The 16,950-nt window shown below is 40.9% G+C and overlaps 2 protein-coding genes across 2 annotated transcripts; both read right to left on the reverse strand.

Annotated features, from left to right (window-relative positions):
- Window positions 1–5,486: 5,486 nt before the first annotated feature.
- polr1c (RNA polymerase I and III subunit C) lies at window positions 5,487–9,216 on the reverse strand. The gene is made up of 9 exons (XM_033979153.2): window positions 9,122–9,216; window positions 8,866–8,937; window positions 8,662–8,769; window positions 8,453–8,585; window positions 7,421–7,552; window positions 7,134–7,286; window positions 6,911–7,060; window positions 6,594–6,710; window positions 5,487–6,300 (listed from the first exon to the last, which is right to left on the reverse strand). The coding sequence occupies exons 1-9, from the start codon at window positions 9,191–9,193 to the stop codon at window positions 6,182–6,184; spliced, it is 1,056 nt and encodes a 351-aa protein (XP_033835044.1). The 5' UTR covers window positions 9,194–9,216; the 3' UTR covers window positions 5,487–6,181.
- A 567-nt stretch (window positions 9,217–9,783) lies between these two features.
- si:dkey-191g9.7 (G protein-regulated inducer of neurite outgrowth 2) lies at window positions 9,784–12,353 on the reverse strand. Its single transcript, XM_033980092.2, has 2 exons — window positions 11,905–12,353; window positions 9,784–11,599 (listed from the first exon to the last, which is right to left on the reverse strand). Exon 2 carries the CDS (start codon window positions 11,590–11,592, stop codon window positions 10,357–10,359), a length of 1,236 nt encoding a protein of 411 aa, XP_033835983.1. The 5' UTR covers window positions 11,593–11,599; window positions 11,905–12,353; the 3' UTR covers window positions 9,784–10,356.
- Window positions 12,354–16,950: the final 4,597 nt, after the last annotated feature.

A 16,950-nucleotide genomic window follows, 5' to 3' on the forward strand; every position in this document is an offset into this window, starting at 1 on the left:
TGTGGGGCTTTTTTTTCCATGGCAGAAACGGGCTTCCATAGCAATTGGTGCATTTACCTCGGTATGTATAACTTATTAAAAGGTTAATAATCCACATCACAATATCACATAAAGTGATATTGTGTTAGCTGCTACAGCTACTACAGCAAACTAGTAGCTAACACAGGTTAGCTACTACTTTGCCGTATATAAACCAGTTTAGCCGTTGCCACAGCAACTCCGGTCTCTCTATCCCGCCCCCTGCTGTCCTCACGCTCAAACCAAAAGTGAATTGAGTGTGACGTCAGCCTTAGCGTTCGGCCCCAGCCAAATGAAGCTCATCGATACTTTTTTTGCTCTTCGTTTTTATGTCTGTCTTCAGGTTCTTTGAATGCCACGGCGTAAAAATACCACAAAACGTAAAGCACTGTTTCTGCTTGTTAAAGAATTAAATATAGGCCTTTTCTTCTTTCAAGAATCCCATTCTACATGTGGTGACACTAACTTCTGGAAGACTCATTGGGGTGATAATGTATTTCCTTCACATGGAAGTCAGCATTGGGCTGGCACTCTCACGCTAAAACACAAACTTGAAGGTGATATCCTTTCTCACAAATGTGACAGCCACGTACATTTTGTAGTCATGTTATTGGACTATCAAAATAAAACTTTTATTATTATTTATATTTTTGGTTATAATTCAAAACGTGAAAATTCTGAACTCCTATCCACTATAGAAAATGATTTAGTTGATATATTAAACCAGTCCACTAATGCAAAAATAATAACAATAATGATAATAATAATTGCATTTATGTAACTTTTTAATTTAAAAGACTTTTGGAGAGAGAAATTCTAGGCAGAATCAGTTTGTACATGGAGTAACAATAGTGGTTCCAGGCAGTCATGAATCAACTTCTGGGTGGTGTCTGATTGTCTAGATACTGAAGATGTTAACATGATATTCTCCCTGTGACAGACTGTGCAACGAAAGATTTCTGAAATGGTCTCTTACTATTTTAATAAAGTGTGTGCTTATATTTTTATCATTAAAGAAATGTATGCTTATATTGTGTACGAGACTAACAGAGTGTGATGGAAAACTACAAACTGCGTAAATGAAATGTATAATTAAGTTGTAAAGTAACAGAACTGAGTGAAAAGTTGAAGGGTCAACAGATGTGTAACCGAAACGGAAAGATAAGAAAGGTCATGTCAGTGTGAGGAAGGGACTAGGAGGGTTGTTCTACTGATAAGCATCATAAGGAAATTGCTGGGGAATGTCAAGCTGTTAATAAAAGCCTGCCTGAAAAGGAGGCGTCGGAGAAGGCAGAAGAAGACCTCATCGAAGCAGTCTGTGTAGTTTCTTCATCTGTGCTCCTTCCCTCTGATCCCCTCAGATCAGAGTAAATAAAAGTCTAATACCTGTTATACCAGCACGTCGAGAACAGAGTTTTCTTGACATAAAGCTAACATCAAAAATTGTTATCATAAAAATTGTGAATTTTTAAAATATGAAATTACAGCATACTTAAGAAAATTTTGTTCTGAATTAAATAAATACAGGCAGGCAGAAGAGGATTATCTCCAATGAATCCAAAAGATCTCTCAGAAGAAAACAAAATTAGTTTAGCCTTTTTACAAAATAAATTGGATGATATTTATGAAAAACGAGCTGAAGGTGCCTTTGTAAGATCTCGGCTAAAGTGGTTAGAAGAAGATCAAAGTAACTGATCTTATTTCTTTCAATTAGAACAGCATCGTGACAAGCCAAACACACTACAAGAATTAAACATCAATGACCAAGTAACTTCTGAAGCCCCAAAAATTGCAAGATTTGTTAGTTCTTTTTAGTGGTAAGCTGTATCTTCCCAATGATACATCTGAAACTCCTGAGCCATTCGTAAATAATATTGATTCTCAAAAAAGTCAGCCTTCTGAACGTGATCTCGGTGATTCTCCTGTTTCTACTCATTTCTATAAGTAAACTGAAAAATAATAAATCACCTGGTCCAGACAGACTAACAGGAGAGTTCTATAAACAATTTAGTGACTTTATAATAAAAGTATTTCAGAAAGATATGGCCAAGGCACGCTCCCTCCAACATTAGACCAAGAGGTGATCACCCTGATACCAAAACCTAAAAAACAAATTCTTAATATTGACAATCTATGTCCTATGTGTCTGCTAAATAATGATCACTAAATTTTGCTTTCATTTTTGCTCGATGATTAAAATCTGTGTTGGACTCTGTCATTGGAGAAACGTAGGCGTGTCTCAATTCGCCAAACTGGCCTTAGGCCGTGTCCCAATTCGCCAAACTGGCCTTAGGCCGTGTCCCAATTCGCCAAACTGGCCTTAGAATCACCATTCGAAGTGTGCTTCGAAGGGCAGTTACGTAATTTCTGGCGCGACAAGGGCTGTCCCATTTTAACGCACCCTACTGAATGCGACCGACAAACCTGCCCTTCCCTTTGCACCGTTTCCATGGAGATCGGACGTAACCGAAGCGTGCATCCGTGCACACTTCACGCACTTCTATATCCCATCATGCACCGCGGTTACGCAAAAAAGAGAAAAAAATGGAGTCCGTTGCGCAATACACGTTCAAATGTTCATACTGGTTTACCTCATCTACAACAGTGCGACATGAAACTGTTAAATCTGAATAAAGATCTGTACAGTGTGTTTGATGGTTAAAAAGGAGAGGAGTTACATGGAATAAAGGAATGTGGAGTTATTGCTAGACAGGAAGAAGACATTATTATCATTAGAAATTATTACTGCAATAAGAACAATGTAAGAATGTTTGTTTCTATTGTAAGCGCCAAAGACCAAGAGACTGAAACATAAAGTCAGAAGAGTTTAATGAGTTCCACACAGGTAATGTGAACAATGAAGCAACGGACTCTCAGGAAAGGACAGAAGAGAGTCCTGAGACGTGCACAAAATTTTCATGTGTTCCGGTACATTCCATAGGTCTGGTGGGCACGTGTCATTTACCTTTGTGTTAGTAAATCAAGATACTAGTTTGATGTAGCACTGCACTGCTAGAAAATACTTTACAATAATAAAATGAAAAGAACTGGCAAAAGAAGGGAAACAGCGCCCTCTACTGTTATTAAAGTGGTGTAGCCACTGGCCAAAATACCGAATCGTTAAACTGTAATATCCCACTATATGTACAACTAATCAGTGTTCTCTGGTTTATAGACTATGAATGTCAAAATGATATTGTTACCTCTGTCTCTGTTATTACGTTTTCACAAGGTATATTTTGTTAAAGTTATGAAGTAGCTACAATTGAGAAAAAAAATCACCTTTAACGTTATATTTGCCTATTGATATTCAATCTAAACAGAAAGAAACGGCTGCGACGACGACATCTTGACTTTTCTTCTATTAAATAAAAAATAATAAAAAATAACGTACGTAATGTATGTATCGTACGCTCAAAGACAGCGGTGGAAGTGCGGTCCATGGTGTGGGCCTGTTCCACTTCAGCAAGATGGCGGCTACACCGAGGAGGACACGTTCTCGTCCGGAACCTTGAAACTACACTTTGATGAGTACTTCGAAGGGTACCTTCAAAAGGTGCATTTGGCGAATTGAGACACGGCCACAGTCTGGGTTCATGCAAAACAGACACATCTCAAATATCACTGGGGTTGTGCTTGATATTTTAAATTATTCACATCTTATAACTGATGATATTTTCATTCTCTTTTTAGACTTTTACAAAGCTTTTGATTCCGTTCATCACAACTTTATCTTCAGCTGCAACATAAATTCAGTTTTAAGCCTTTTTTCTGCAATGCAATACAATTATACAACAATGCTAACAATGCTCACTAAATAATGGTTCTTCTCCATGTTTCAGTATTAATAGACGAATATGACAGGGTTGTTCAATTTCGCCATACCTATTTCTATTTGCCACCCGAACACTCACCGATTACATATTTATGAACCAAATAAAATGTATTTTTGCGTTGGCAAAGACATTTTGAAGTCAGTGGCTGATGACACCATTCTTTATTTGAGAGACAGTAGCCACATTTCTTGTGCTCTAAACCTAATAGGAACTTCATCTAATGGTTCAGGACTTCATCTTAACATAAAAAAGTGTTAGCTCCTCCCAGTCAAAAACTGTGCTTTAGGATCCAGGTGTGAAACGTTAAAGACAGTGTAACATACACTGGCAATCAGACACTTCAATCAACTGACCAAATTCTATATAATTTTATTTGGAAAAATAATATATAATAAGAACATCTTAATGTCTTAATGAACTCCTATGAAATTGGAGGACTGAATTTTCCAAATTTTACACCCCTAAATAATACATTTAAACTAAACTAGATTAAATTATATTTTAAAAATCCAACCTTCATTCGAAATATATTTCCTCACTACATCTTTTGAGATTTGGGTGGTTTTAATTTTCCCCTCTTTTGTAATTATAATGTGGACAAAATCCCAGTAAAACTCTCAGCATTTCACAGCAGACTCTTTTAACATGGGCAGGTTCATACAAACATATCTCTCCTCATTATTTTTTTATTTATTTGGAGTAATAGATACATACTATACAAAAACAAATCACTGTTTTATCCTCACTGGTTTAATAAAAACATTCTCCTGGTGGGTCTATGGATGGATGGATCTATTTGTTCACACCATGGATTTCTAAGACTTTATTATACTTCCATGGTTCACACAGGATCAGAGTAGCCTAGGGAGGCTACCTGACCTGGCCTTTGTCCCACTTTTTCACTAAGTGATGCCACATGAATGATATAAAATGAGATTTGGATCACTTCTGGGTGTTATATCATTGTTTGTTGTTTTTTTTGCCACATTAATTTCTTTTCAAAACTTGTAAGTGTGAAGAATCAGAAATCAAATTACTCAGGTGTAACATGACATTTTAGTATTCTGATAACTTCAGAATACTCTATCATGAGTAACACCATTCTGGTCATTTTAGGACTTTTTGACTCTATATTTCAGATTCATTGTTCTCTCTGACATTTACACCAGAAATGAACATCCTTTTATATCTTGAGGTGTTACAGTTGATAATTTTAGTAGATTCATTGATATGTAGACAATATGCGCAATACACTTAGTAGATGATAATAACTAATATTATTTATCTAAGTATAGGCCTATGTTAGTTTTGTTGCAATTGTTTCATCGTGGCATTTTGACCAAGTTAGGTGATACTGACACAAATTAATATCAATATTTCTATATGAATATCGCTATAACAATAATTACACATTTTAGTTCTTTAAATGCATTGTGTGGAGATTTAAGTATCAGACAAATGTGAAATGACTGTAAAATAGATTTAAAAAACACTTTATACCCTTGTTTGACAAGACAATACAAGTTTGTTCAATTATTTTACCAGATATATATTTTTTATATATATATATAAAACTATATATAATAACTATACAGTTTTAATGGGATATTTTCAAAGCAAGAGGGTATTCCTTCAAAGTTAAGAAGTCCCGGCTTATCCTGAAATCCTGAGCTGAAACTAGGTCCTCCAGCTTTAGCCTCAAGTCGTTCCAAAGAAATAAGCCTGGATATGACCAGTGCTAACTCAGACCTGAGGTTTAAGATGTGCTTTGTGCACGCTCCCAGTTACTCTGGGAGGGCCAAGTTAATGCAGTTTGATTTGGAACATGGAAATTTTCATTCTGATCCAAAGAGTGAGGACTCAAACACAAGTGTGTGAGTGCATGTGCTAAAAGGCTTGATCAAATAGTTTCTTTAGACGTTCTTGGAGACAAAGCTAAAATAATCTTGACAGTTAGCCTGGTCCCAACCAGTTTTGTACTCGGGTGTTTGTTATTACAGCAATTCGGCGCCAACTCCGGTAGTCACTTTCATGGAACGGAACTAAGAATTTAACGAGACTGGATTGCCCAAATAAGCAAGGCATTCTCTTTAGCTCGCTTCATCGAATACCCCTTAAGCGCACATGGGCCAGATTGCATGTTCATGTGGGTGATGTTTAATGTGTATACATGCGTACATTATGATATTTCAAAGTGTCCACAGCCCGAGCAATGCACTTCAGTGATGTTGTCCATTTATGTAAATTGCATAAGCCATAAGACTGTAGCATGTTCCACTAGGACCATTCCAAGCCACTGTCCAACTTTACTGAAGGAGGTGCTTAAGTTAGTCCATATCTGAGGAATCCAGTTCACTGAGAAACCTTTGACACTTGCTCATGAGCACTTGGATGGCCTCTGCCACAAGGACATCAGGTGGGAGGATGCCAGTCGATTCAACTGTAACTGCAATATAAAAACAGTGATATCAGATAGCAGTATAATGCAAATATTTATGCAACCAAGTGTAGTCCTATTGAGGCGAACCACAATTTACAAATACAACTAAACTAAAAGTATCAGCTTTTCAATTACGGTCACGTGACTCTTCTAAGGAAGGGTAGAGAAGGCATTCAATAACTGGTTTGTTTAAAAGAAATACTTATTGAAACATAACAGTCAATATAGTAATGAAACTTCCTAATACAATATACATTTTATCATAGAGCAGTTTAGCACAAGTGGAGTGATATACATACAGATGAAGTGGTCCCGTATGCGTCCAAGTTTCACCAAGTTCTTTAGGTCATCGTGTCGAAGGACCTCTCTGCTGCATGTATCCAGGCGACTGTTTACAACTTTAGCAACCTTTTCGCCTTTAATTGGATTAAAGCACACATACAAAATATACAATTATAGTAATAACATTCAGGTTCTAAAAAGTCCTTTTTTCAATAAATTGTACTACCAACAAAATGAGTATGATTCCCATGGCAAATCCATGAACGGTCAATTTTCCATTCATACAAAGTATCAAATTTACACATTTTCCTCCAATATTCTGCAGCCATCTCACCATTCTGCTCCTCTAGCTCTATAACACCTCTGGAAAAGCAGCGCTGAAGCCGCTCCGCCTGCTCCCCCTCCACCCGTTCCATCAGCGTGATCTCTGGGAGCAGTCTGTAGCTGGCTGTGGCCACAGGTGAGAACTTAGCATGGTCCTTGCCTATACATCACTTACATGGTCAGGTGTTGTAGTGGAACAAATTTTTACATTTTTAGATCATATGGGCACTCACCAATGCCTTTAACACAATGCATGACAATGTCCAGCTCCTGTCCTGGTCTCAGCTGTGCGATCAGTATATCATCATGTACTGGTCCAATAAATGCATCTGCAAACACATCTGCCTGGTTTCCAATGGGCATCCACTTAAGGTCTCTAGAATAAACTGAGTGGAAAAATATTTTTGCTCACACATGTGCCAGTGTGCCAAGAAATTCTATTAACTTTTCTATTTCTAACTTTCTATTAACTTTTTTAGCTCTTTTGTGTATTGTTTTTAATTGACAACAGAAGCCATACCCATGTGGTGCAGGTAGAGCTCTCGGGGATCTGAAGAATCTTTGCTGGCCCTGGGGTTTCGGCTGCATTTCACCTTCAGCTGAAGCTGGATGGTGTCAATCTCTGAGCCCTCCTCTGCAGCTGTGTCCTCACCTAAAGGGAATAGAGCCTTAGTTATTTTGACCTATTTAAATGGACAGAAAGCTACACCAAATAATGGCAGTCCTTCGACAGTGAAAAGGGTAAGAATCATTTTGACACGAAACATTCCAATTGAAAATACATTAAATGATACATTTTCCATTAAATACTACACTAGAGAGAGACCATTGGTGGTTTTCAGACTCTAGAATGTAATAATGTCATAATCATAGATAGGAGCAAGATTTCTATTATTGATTAGGCCATTAACTTCCTATACAACTAAAATCTGTAATTTAACAATATTCATTTTAGCTGCACCCCATCTGTATTAAATATTATTGGCTTAAAGAATGTTGTGATGTCAAATGGATCCCAGCAATACTATACTTGCATAGTGCTCAGTCTTTAATCACTTTATTCCTTCATTTCTAGGCAGAACAGATTTATTGTTTATTACTTAAGAGTAGCCCTGTCACGATAACAAATTCTTATGTGTGATATATTCTGCCATAGGGTGTGTAAGAAAACATTTGTGCTTGACTTTTTTCAAAAGGAAATCCAAGTATTTAATTCAACCCTGATTTCTATTTGTTCAGTTTCACTCAGTACCGGTAAATGCCAGTGGGGGGGAAAGCAATTTTAAGGTAAAACAAAAAAGGGTGCCAACTTCATTGTTCATGTTCATTACTAGGATGAGACATTATGTAGTGTAAGCAATTTAAGCATAATCTTCACAACAAGAGCACATCATCTGTAGTTACTTTTGTGTTTTGGTACCTGGGAAAACATTTTTTTCCATTTTCCTCATTTGAAGACAATTAGCTTTGATCACAGTTGAGTTCTGACCGCTTTCAGTGCTTTACTCGTGTATCATCTATATATCATAATTTTATAAGACTACAGACAAACCTGAATTTCTGTATTCAAACAGACGCGGGTCTGCTCTAATAGGTATGAGGCCTAGTCTATGGGCCAGGACCTCATCCTGGACAATGGACGTGTTGTTGTAGATAAACACCTTCTCTATCGCCATGGTTGGGACCTGGAAAGACAGTTTCTCAATTTAATAGGCTACTCCATACTAAGTGTGATGTGACATAATTCATTAGGGATGACACCTCAGCTAAAAGGATTCTTCTGAAAGCGTTGGCGATGGCTGGATCTACGCCCACCATGTCAAACTCCATACTGTTCTCTTTCAGTTGAACCACATTGATACGGAAGTTCTGAACAAAAACGTACGTACTCTTAACATCTACTGCTCAGATCTATAATCAGTCATAACAGTTTTTTTCGTGATACACTGAGACATGTCAATTTACCTTTTGGAATTTGCCCAAGTTCCAAGTGTCGTCATAACCGGGATAGTTTCCTGGAAAATCCGTCGTATGGGCCTGAAACCAGTGCAAACATGCATTTAACAAGCCCAACTAAAATAAAATCCATCACATATGATGGTGACTTGTACTACAGTATCAGTCACTGTGATTTTGTATTTTTTCTTCGTTTCTCAGACATAACTCCACTGTTCTGCATTCTTAGGTACTTGGTGACACACATTTGCCATGATTTACTTACATTTTTGACACCAAATTCCCCTAAAATTACCCGACTTCTTATTTCTTCCACGTTCTTCATAGCGGCCGCCATGACTGTATAAACCCCGCCCACGACGCATCAACTTCCGAGCACGTGGTTGACTTTCGCCATAAAGCAGGCATGCCCAAACTGTGGCCTGGGGGAAAAGTGCGGCCCTCAAGCTTCCAGGTGAATTGGCTCATGTTACGTTAAACAGTACTTTTTACTGTACATTTCTGAGAATCAAATATATCAAATATTTAATGTGTCTCATTAAGGATGTAAGAATGAATAATTGTCTAGTGGTGCAGTCTAACTTGTAATAATAACACATCTTAAGATCTGAAGTATGCACTGTATTGGTGACCAGTCTATGGCCCTCAGTCGGCCCTCAGCTTTGTCTGTGTTTTTATATGTGGCCCTTAATGAGAAAAGTTTGGACACTCCTGCCATAAAGGTATCTTTAATGTTCGGGTGAACCCATGGATCTATTAAAATAACAAAAAGTATAAGTAGACGGAGGAGGTGATAAGATAGGCTAGTACTCTTGTTGTGCCAAAATAGCAAACAGCAAGACAGAGATAATAATATTTTATAGGCGTGCAAGAAATCTTCTTCAGTTAATCCAACATTCAAGAATAAGAAAAAAACAAACACTTAAATGAAGTCTAACATTTTAATAAATTTCTTAGATAATTTATTGACATTCATATTTTTATGTTTGTGTGTACACACACAGCCCTTTTAGTATTTAAGGAACTCACAAACACCACATAACATGGCACAATTTTCACATGAGGGGCAAATTAGGGTGGTAGCTTCACCTGTAGATGTATTAAACTCACCATATATTTCTGTACAAACAAAAAGAATAAACAGCAGATTTACCATAATGGGCTTTGTGTTTAAGATGAGCACGATGAGGAGGATGAATACACTGTACTGTACCTTCAATGAATTAGAACAGTGATTCCCAAACCTCAAGGTGGCGCCTGAGATAACAAAGGGCCAATGGGAGTTTGATATGATTTAAATATACCATTTGTGGAAATATGATTAAACCAAACATCCACGTGGAAAACAATGGGAACAGAAACAAAACCATATTAAAAATGTGCATCTTCCTGACATTAATGTGCATTAAATAGTCACACCTTTAAAACTTAAAAATATCCCACAAGAATTGCTGGACTTCATATGGTACCAAGTAGTCACACAGTGTTTTGGTATGTCCATCAATCCACAGCAGTGGTAGTGCGGGTGCAACAGGCTGGGGGCTGCAGGGACCTGAGCATTCTCCTTTTCCGCTGACAGGACACGCTATGCCTGGATGTGTTTGTGTTCTGACGGGACAGTTTCGCAGCACGACTGGCCGTCTCTTTGATCTGAAGTTCCAGGTGTTTCTGAATGGCCAAGCCCAGTTCCTCTGGGTCCACAGATGCCCCGTACACTTCCCATGTCATTCCCTCAGCATCCCACTTCACCTCTTTGACAGGTGACTTAGAGCTGGCCTTTTGTGAAGCATTTTGGCTGATTTTCTGGCACTCCCTGTGGATCTCCTCTGTGAGACACACTTGGGGGAATACATGATAACTGCTGTCCTCAGTCTGCACTCCTACATCCCTGTGACTTTTGCTGGCAGTTAGGGTTCCTACGTCACGGGTCAGAGTACTCACAGCGCATGCCCTCTGGGGCTGGGGCAACACACTAATCCAGGAGCAGCCCAGTTGACAGCAGCAGGACACTGGTTTAGCATCCAGCCCAGTCTCACTCAAAGATGACATTAGGCGAGGCATGCTCAGGTGAGGTGGAATTTCTGGGCCTGTCAAATGAGGTAGGAGCTGAGAAGGGGCAGGAATGGGTTGTGGGTGGCAGTAAGCAGCAAAAGTGTCCTCCAAGTTTGTGTGGTGGAAATAAGAGCCATAACACTGGGAACTATCACAGGGGAATCCCTCATTGGCTGTGGTCTGAGGCCCCTGAGACTCCTGAAACAGCTGGGGGCCAGTGCCATCTGAGGCAAACCCACCTCGACAAATAGTAGTAACCATGTTGCACTGCTGCATCATCATGGGCCTTTTACACACCATCAGTGGTGCTCCAGCACTGCTGTCCACTAGTGTGCATGAACTCTGCACTAATGTGCACATGTTCTCTGCTGCATGCCCTTCAAACACAGATGGAGTAGAGCTCCTGATGACTGGACTCTGATCTGGCTTGCAGTCAGAGCCATCATTACTGGGGAACCTGCTGTCATGGTCTACACCTGGGGCGTCTGGTTGCTCATCACTGGTTGTACAGCAGTTCTGATGGAGGCTCTCAGAGGCTAAACCCTGCTCTGGTTGCTCATCACTGGTTGTACCGCAGTCCTGATGGAGGCTCTCTGAGGCTAAACTCTCCTCTGATGGTGGAACCTCAGACACAGACTCCTCTCCACCCAGAGCCCCACCCTGAGGAGCGCTGCTATCAGCCATGGCTCACCTGTGAACAGACATGCACTTCAGTCACAGCAACATGAGTGAAAAACGACAATATGTTCAAGTTCATTTTGGGGAAACTGCCTATTCTGAATTTCAAACTGACTGAGACACTTGAAATGTGGTAAATTTTGGGTTGGACATTCAGATTGGTGGAGATCCGCAGGAGGCCAATCTGCTCAAATGCAATGCAGTTACAGGTGAAAACAAGCACCTTTGCCCTTAGACCACACTTCTTTCACAAGGAATAGACTTGTTAATTCGGCTTGTCATAATAAAGGCATAAACGATTCTTAGAAATGGGCCTACCTTAGGCGGGGCCTGTGCTCGGTTTACAAGCTTCTTCACGGGACCGTTCACCGGCTAAAGCCGCGGGCTGCTGCCGCGTGAGGCGCCTCGTTCCATTGGTGATGCCCAGAGCCACGAAACAATACAGAAGATGAACAAGACCGTGAGATAATCTGATACGTGTGATTACAAATCCCTGCTGTTCACTGAGCAAGCGGAATGGAGCGGCGGAGAATGATGCTCCGCAGCTGGAGAGGAGGCGGGAGAGCGCAGCACCAGTCTACACAAGCCTACACCAGCATACACAAGCCTACACCAGCATACATCAGACTACACCACCTCAACGTGAATGACAGAACGAAGCGCTGGCTTTTGGGTCTCGTCTTGGGCGATCGATGGCTGAAAAAATAAAAGTTCTTATCGCTGTAAACCATTGACAACAGGCTACATTTCAATAACCTCTCTACGTCAATGCATCTGACTGTGCTCAGTCTAGTAGTGACTCTGTGGCCCCGCCTACTCTCACATATGCTCTCTCATCTACTCACATATACGGTAGTCTCTCATATATTCATATACTGTCAGCTACTCACATATACTCTCTCATATACTCAAATATATGCATGTACTCTCTCATCTACTCACATATACTCTCTCATCTACTCTCCATCTACTCACACATCTACTCTCTCATCTATTCACATCTACTCACATCTACTCTCTCATCTACCCTCACATATACACTACTCACAATAAGTTAGGGATATTGTTATTTACATGAGGGCTTTTCCTATTTGGTCTGAATTGTAATGAAATAAGTAAAAGTTCCCTTTGATATTACTAATAATGAATGAGAGGAAACACCATTTTCATGAGTTTGATATTTGCCATCACAAAATTTTTGACAATAACAAGGATAGCCCCAAATAACAAAAATTGACAAGGTCAATAGTAGGCGTTTCCACCATTTGCTGCAATGACAGCTTGACAGCGATGTCTCATGCTCCTCACTAGCCTCATGATGTGGAAGAGTGGAACGTATTGCCTCAGAACAACAAGTGCTGCACGCAGTTCTGCCAGGTCACGTGGGGGTGGGGTACGACCATCCAGTCTCTGCTTCAGCTGGTCCCAGATGTGCTCTATGGGGTTCAGGTCAGGGGACATTGCTGGCCATACCACATGAGGCACTCCGACTTCCTGAAGTCAAGCTGTGACAATTCTGGCACGATGTGGTGGAGCATTATCATCCATGAACATAAAGTTGGGTGTGTGCTGGCGGAATTGGGGGATGATGATGGGTTCTATGATGTCTCTGAGGTAAGAACGTGCAGTGACTGAGCCATCTACAATAACCAAATCTGACTTGTGCTGACTGGTGATGCCTGCCCAGACTGTTGCACCTCCTCCACCAAAGCAAATCCTGAGGACCATGTTAACCTCGGTGTGTTGCTCACCTCGCCTTCTCCAGCAACGCTGATGACCATCATTTCTGTGCAAGGTGACCCGACACTCATCAGTGAACAGAATGGTAGACCAGTGCTGCATTGTCCAGGTCACATGGTCTTGTGCCCACTGCAAACGTTCACGGCAGTGTCTTGGTGTCAGTGGAGTCACCTGCAACGGTCGTCTGGCATTGAACCCAAAGCAGTAGAGTCGGTTGCGAATGGTTTGTCTGGAAACCTTAGTACCCCTCACATCTCGTAAACAGGCCTGCAGCTGTGTGGCAGTTGCATAACGATGTCTGAGTGCATAGGTCCTTAGGTTCTGGTTATCGTCATCGTCTGTCACTCATGGGGCTCCACTCCTGGGCCTTTCACAAACTCTGCCAATAGTTCTGTGTCTTGATGCAAGTCTGCTGATGACACTTTGAGACACACCAAGTTCATGAGCAACAACTGACTGCCTGCCACCAACCCAAAGGCGCGCTATGGCCAGGTGGCGCTGATCGTCCGTTAAGTGACGTTGTGTGTGTTTGAATGATGAACTTGGAATGACTGACAATACCAGCATTTTGTACCTACAGAATGTTGAAATTGATGTCACATTGAACAGGGTTGTCTTTTTTTGTGGCCCCAATATGTAAGGCACACTGTACACAATGAGACTATTATGTGGAAAACACAAAATGAGGTGTGTCTATCACCCCAATACAATTGCCTCCCTATCCCAAAAATCTCTGAAGTGAAACAAACACCGTATGTATGACATGCACTGGCAGACTCTGAGTCTCTCACAATATCCCTAACTTATTGTGAGTAGTGTACTCTCTTGTGATGGAAATTTAAGTATATTCATGTTGCATTTGCAAGCATTTGATCTGTGTCAGTCTGTCAGACCCAGACCAGACATTAACATCTGTGAAGGCTCGGTCTCCATCCCACAGGAAACTCATTGTTGTTCTACCTGTCTAAGTGTAAAAGTTCATTATCATATGGGTGTGAAGCAACGGTCACTCTGCTTTGAAATGTATGCAGCATTGTCTTTCTGGTATAAAATAGTTAGAGCTCAGATGCTCTGGGGACTTAGACTGAGAACAGACTAGGGGACTGGGGGAAAGACCAGGGGGCTGGGAGGCTACCATTCTGTGACCAGGGCAGGCCTGGGCCCTGTCCTGTCTGTATCTGCTGTAACAAACAATAAACCATTTTCTGTATTTCAAAACTTACTGAGCTTCACAAATGGATTACTTTTCATTTAGAATTGTAATTTTTTTCCACAACACTCTCATATACTCACATCTACTCTCTCATATACTCTCACATCCAGCAGGGTTTCAATAGCAAAAGTCAAGAGGTGGGTTTGCTGCATTCAGATGGGGTGATGGGGACAGACAGATCCACCTTTAAACTCATTAATACAGCTGCATATTTGCTTCTTTTTTTAATAACATTATTTTGTGTAACCATGAATAGTAGACCTGGACGCCTCTCTAGGGAGGTGTTCTGGGCATGTCCCACCGGGAGGAGGCCCCAGGGAAGACCCAGGACACGCTGGAGGGACTATGTCTCTCAGCTGGCCTGGGAACGCCTTGGGGTCCCACCGGAGGAGCTGGAGGACATGTCCGGGGTGAGGGAAGTCTGGAAGTCCCTGCTTAGACTGCTGCCCCTGCGACCTGGCCCCGGATAAGCGGAAGAGGATGGATGGATGGATGAATAGTAGAATACCCAGTGGTCAGGTGTGGTTTTGAAATTTATTTTAACTTGTAGAACCTATATAGAGTATGTGTAGCACACAGATACAGACCATGTTTTCACTTAAGAACACTATGTTGATGTATTGCATAACTCATAATCTAATGCCCGGGGAAGGTCTAATCTGTCAGTTCGCAGCCGTGATCCTCGCCACAGGCCACAAGCATGAGTAATCCTTACATTGAATTCTACACGACAGAGTCAAGGGTTAGAAGACCAAGGAAATTCTTGGTTGACTAAAGATTAGTCAACAAAAAAAGGGGGAGTGGCAAAAGCTCTCAAAACTATTATGCATCTCTTCGTATCAAACTGCACTTACAAGACTTGCATGAGAGTTCATGCAAAAACTATTTATGCTGAAAAAGTACTAGGAAACAACATATTTATATAAAAACAGATTAAACTTCATGAATAATGAGTTTAATCAGATTTTTTACTGATGAATATGAATAAGTTAACCTCACTTCACCTTTCTGCTGTTCTCCCATATAAATCCTTAAAGTCAAAATAAAATGATTATTCGATTAATGCAAAGTTTGGTCAACTAAGACACCAATGATCAGTTAATCGACTAAACCACTAAGGGATCAATATCATCTTGAGCCTAGTCATTTGATGATTTTATTATATATATATATATATATATATATATATATATATATATATATATAAAAATTGAATCATAAGCTGGCCAAAGGAGGAGATACAGACCACAGATGTTAAGACCCGAAAGCTACTGACCATGCATGGCAGATTCCATCCCAAATCCAGCACCTTGACACTGTACACAAGCCGTAAGGAAGGAGGCCGAGGACTTGTGAGTGTGAGAGCCACAGTTCAGGATGAAACATCCAAGATCCATAAGTACGTCAAGGACAAGGCCTCAACAGATGATGGGCTCAGCAAATGTCTCAGACAGTGGAGAGACAGTGGGATGTACCAACGGAACATAACTGAAGTGGCTGATATCAAGAAATCCTAGCTTGAGAAAGCTGGACTGAAGGACAGCACAGAGGCACTCATCCTTGCTGCACAGGAGCAGGCCTTGAGCACCAGAGCAACAGAGGCCCAGATCTACCACACCAGACCCCAGACCAAGACCCCGAGGTGTAAGCTGTACAAAGAGGGCCTCTTTGCACAGAGACAATTCAGCACATAACTGCAGGGTGTAAGATGCTGGCAGAGAAAGCATACATGGAGCAGCATAACCAAGTGGCGGGCATAGTGTACAGAAACATCTGTGCAGAGTATGGACTGGAAACCCCAAGATCACGGTGGGAAACACCTCTAAAGGTAGTGGAGAATGATCGAGCCAAGATCCTGTGGGACTTCCAGATACAGACTGACAGAATGGTGATGGCGAACCAACCGGACATTGTGGTGGTGGATAAACAACAGATCACTCGCAGTACCAAGTGATGAGAACATCAGGAAAAAGGAACATGAGAAACTAAAGAAATACCAGGGGCTCAAAGAAGAGCTGGAGAAGGCCTGGAAGGTGAAGCCATCAGTGGTGCCCATGGTCATTGGAGCACTCGGGGCAGTGACCCCCAAACTGGAGGAGTGGCTACAGCAGATTCCAGGAAAAATATCAGACATCTCAATCCAGAAAAGTGCAGTACTAGGAACAGCAAAGATACTGCGCAGAACCCTCGAGCTTGCAGGCCTCTGGTAGAGGTCCCGAGTGTGGAAAAGAGGGGATGAGACCACCCGCGGAGGGTGAGGGTGAGCAAGAGATTTTTTTATATAAACACACTACAAATATGAATATGAGTTCACTCTGCACACTACTACTGTTAAACACACTGTATTTCAGAATAGCAGTTAACAGCCTGATTATAACATATCTTGAACGTCGAAAATGCCTATCAAAAAC

This window comes from Periophthalmus magnuspinnatus, chromosome 15, assembly GCF_009829125.3.
Source record: "Periophthalmus magnuspinnatus isolate fPerMag1 chromosome 15, fPerMag1.2.pri, whole genome shotgun sequence".
Taxonomy (NCBI): Eukaryota; Metazoa; Chordata; class Actinopteri; order Gobiiformes; family Gobiidae; genus Periophthalmus; species Periophthalmus magnuspinnatus.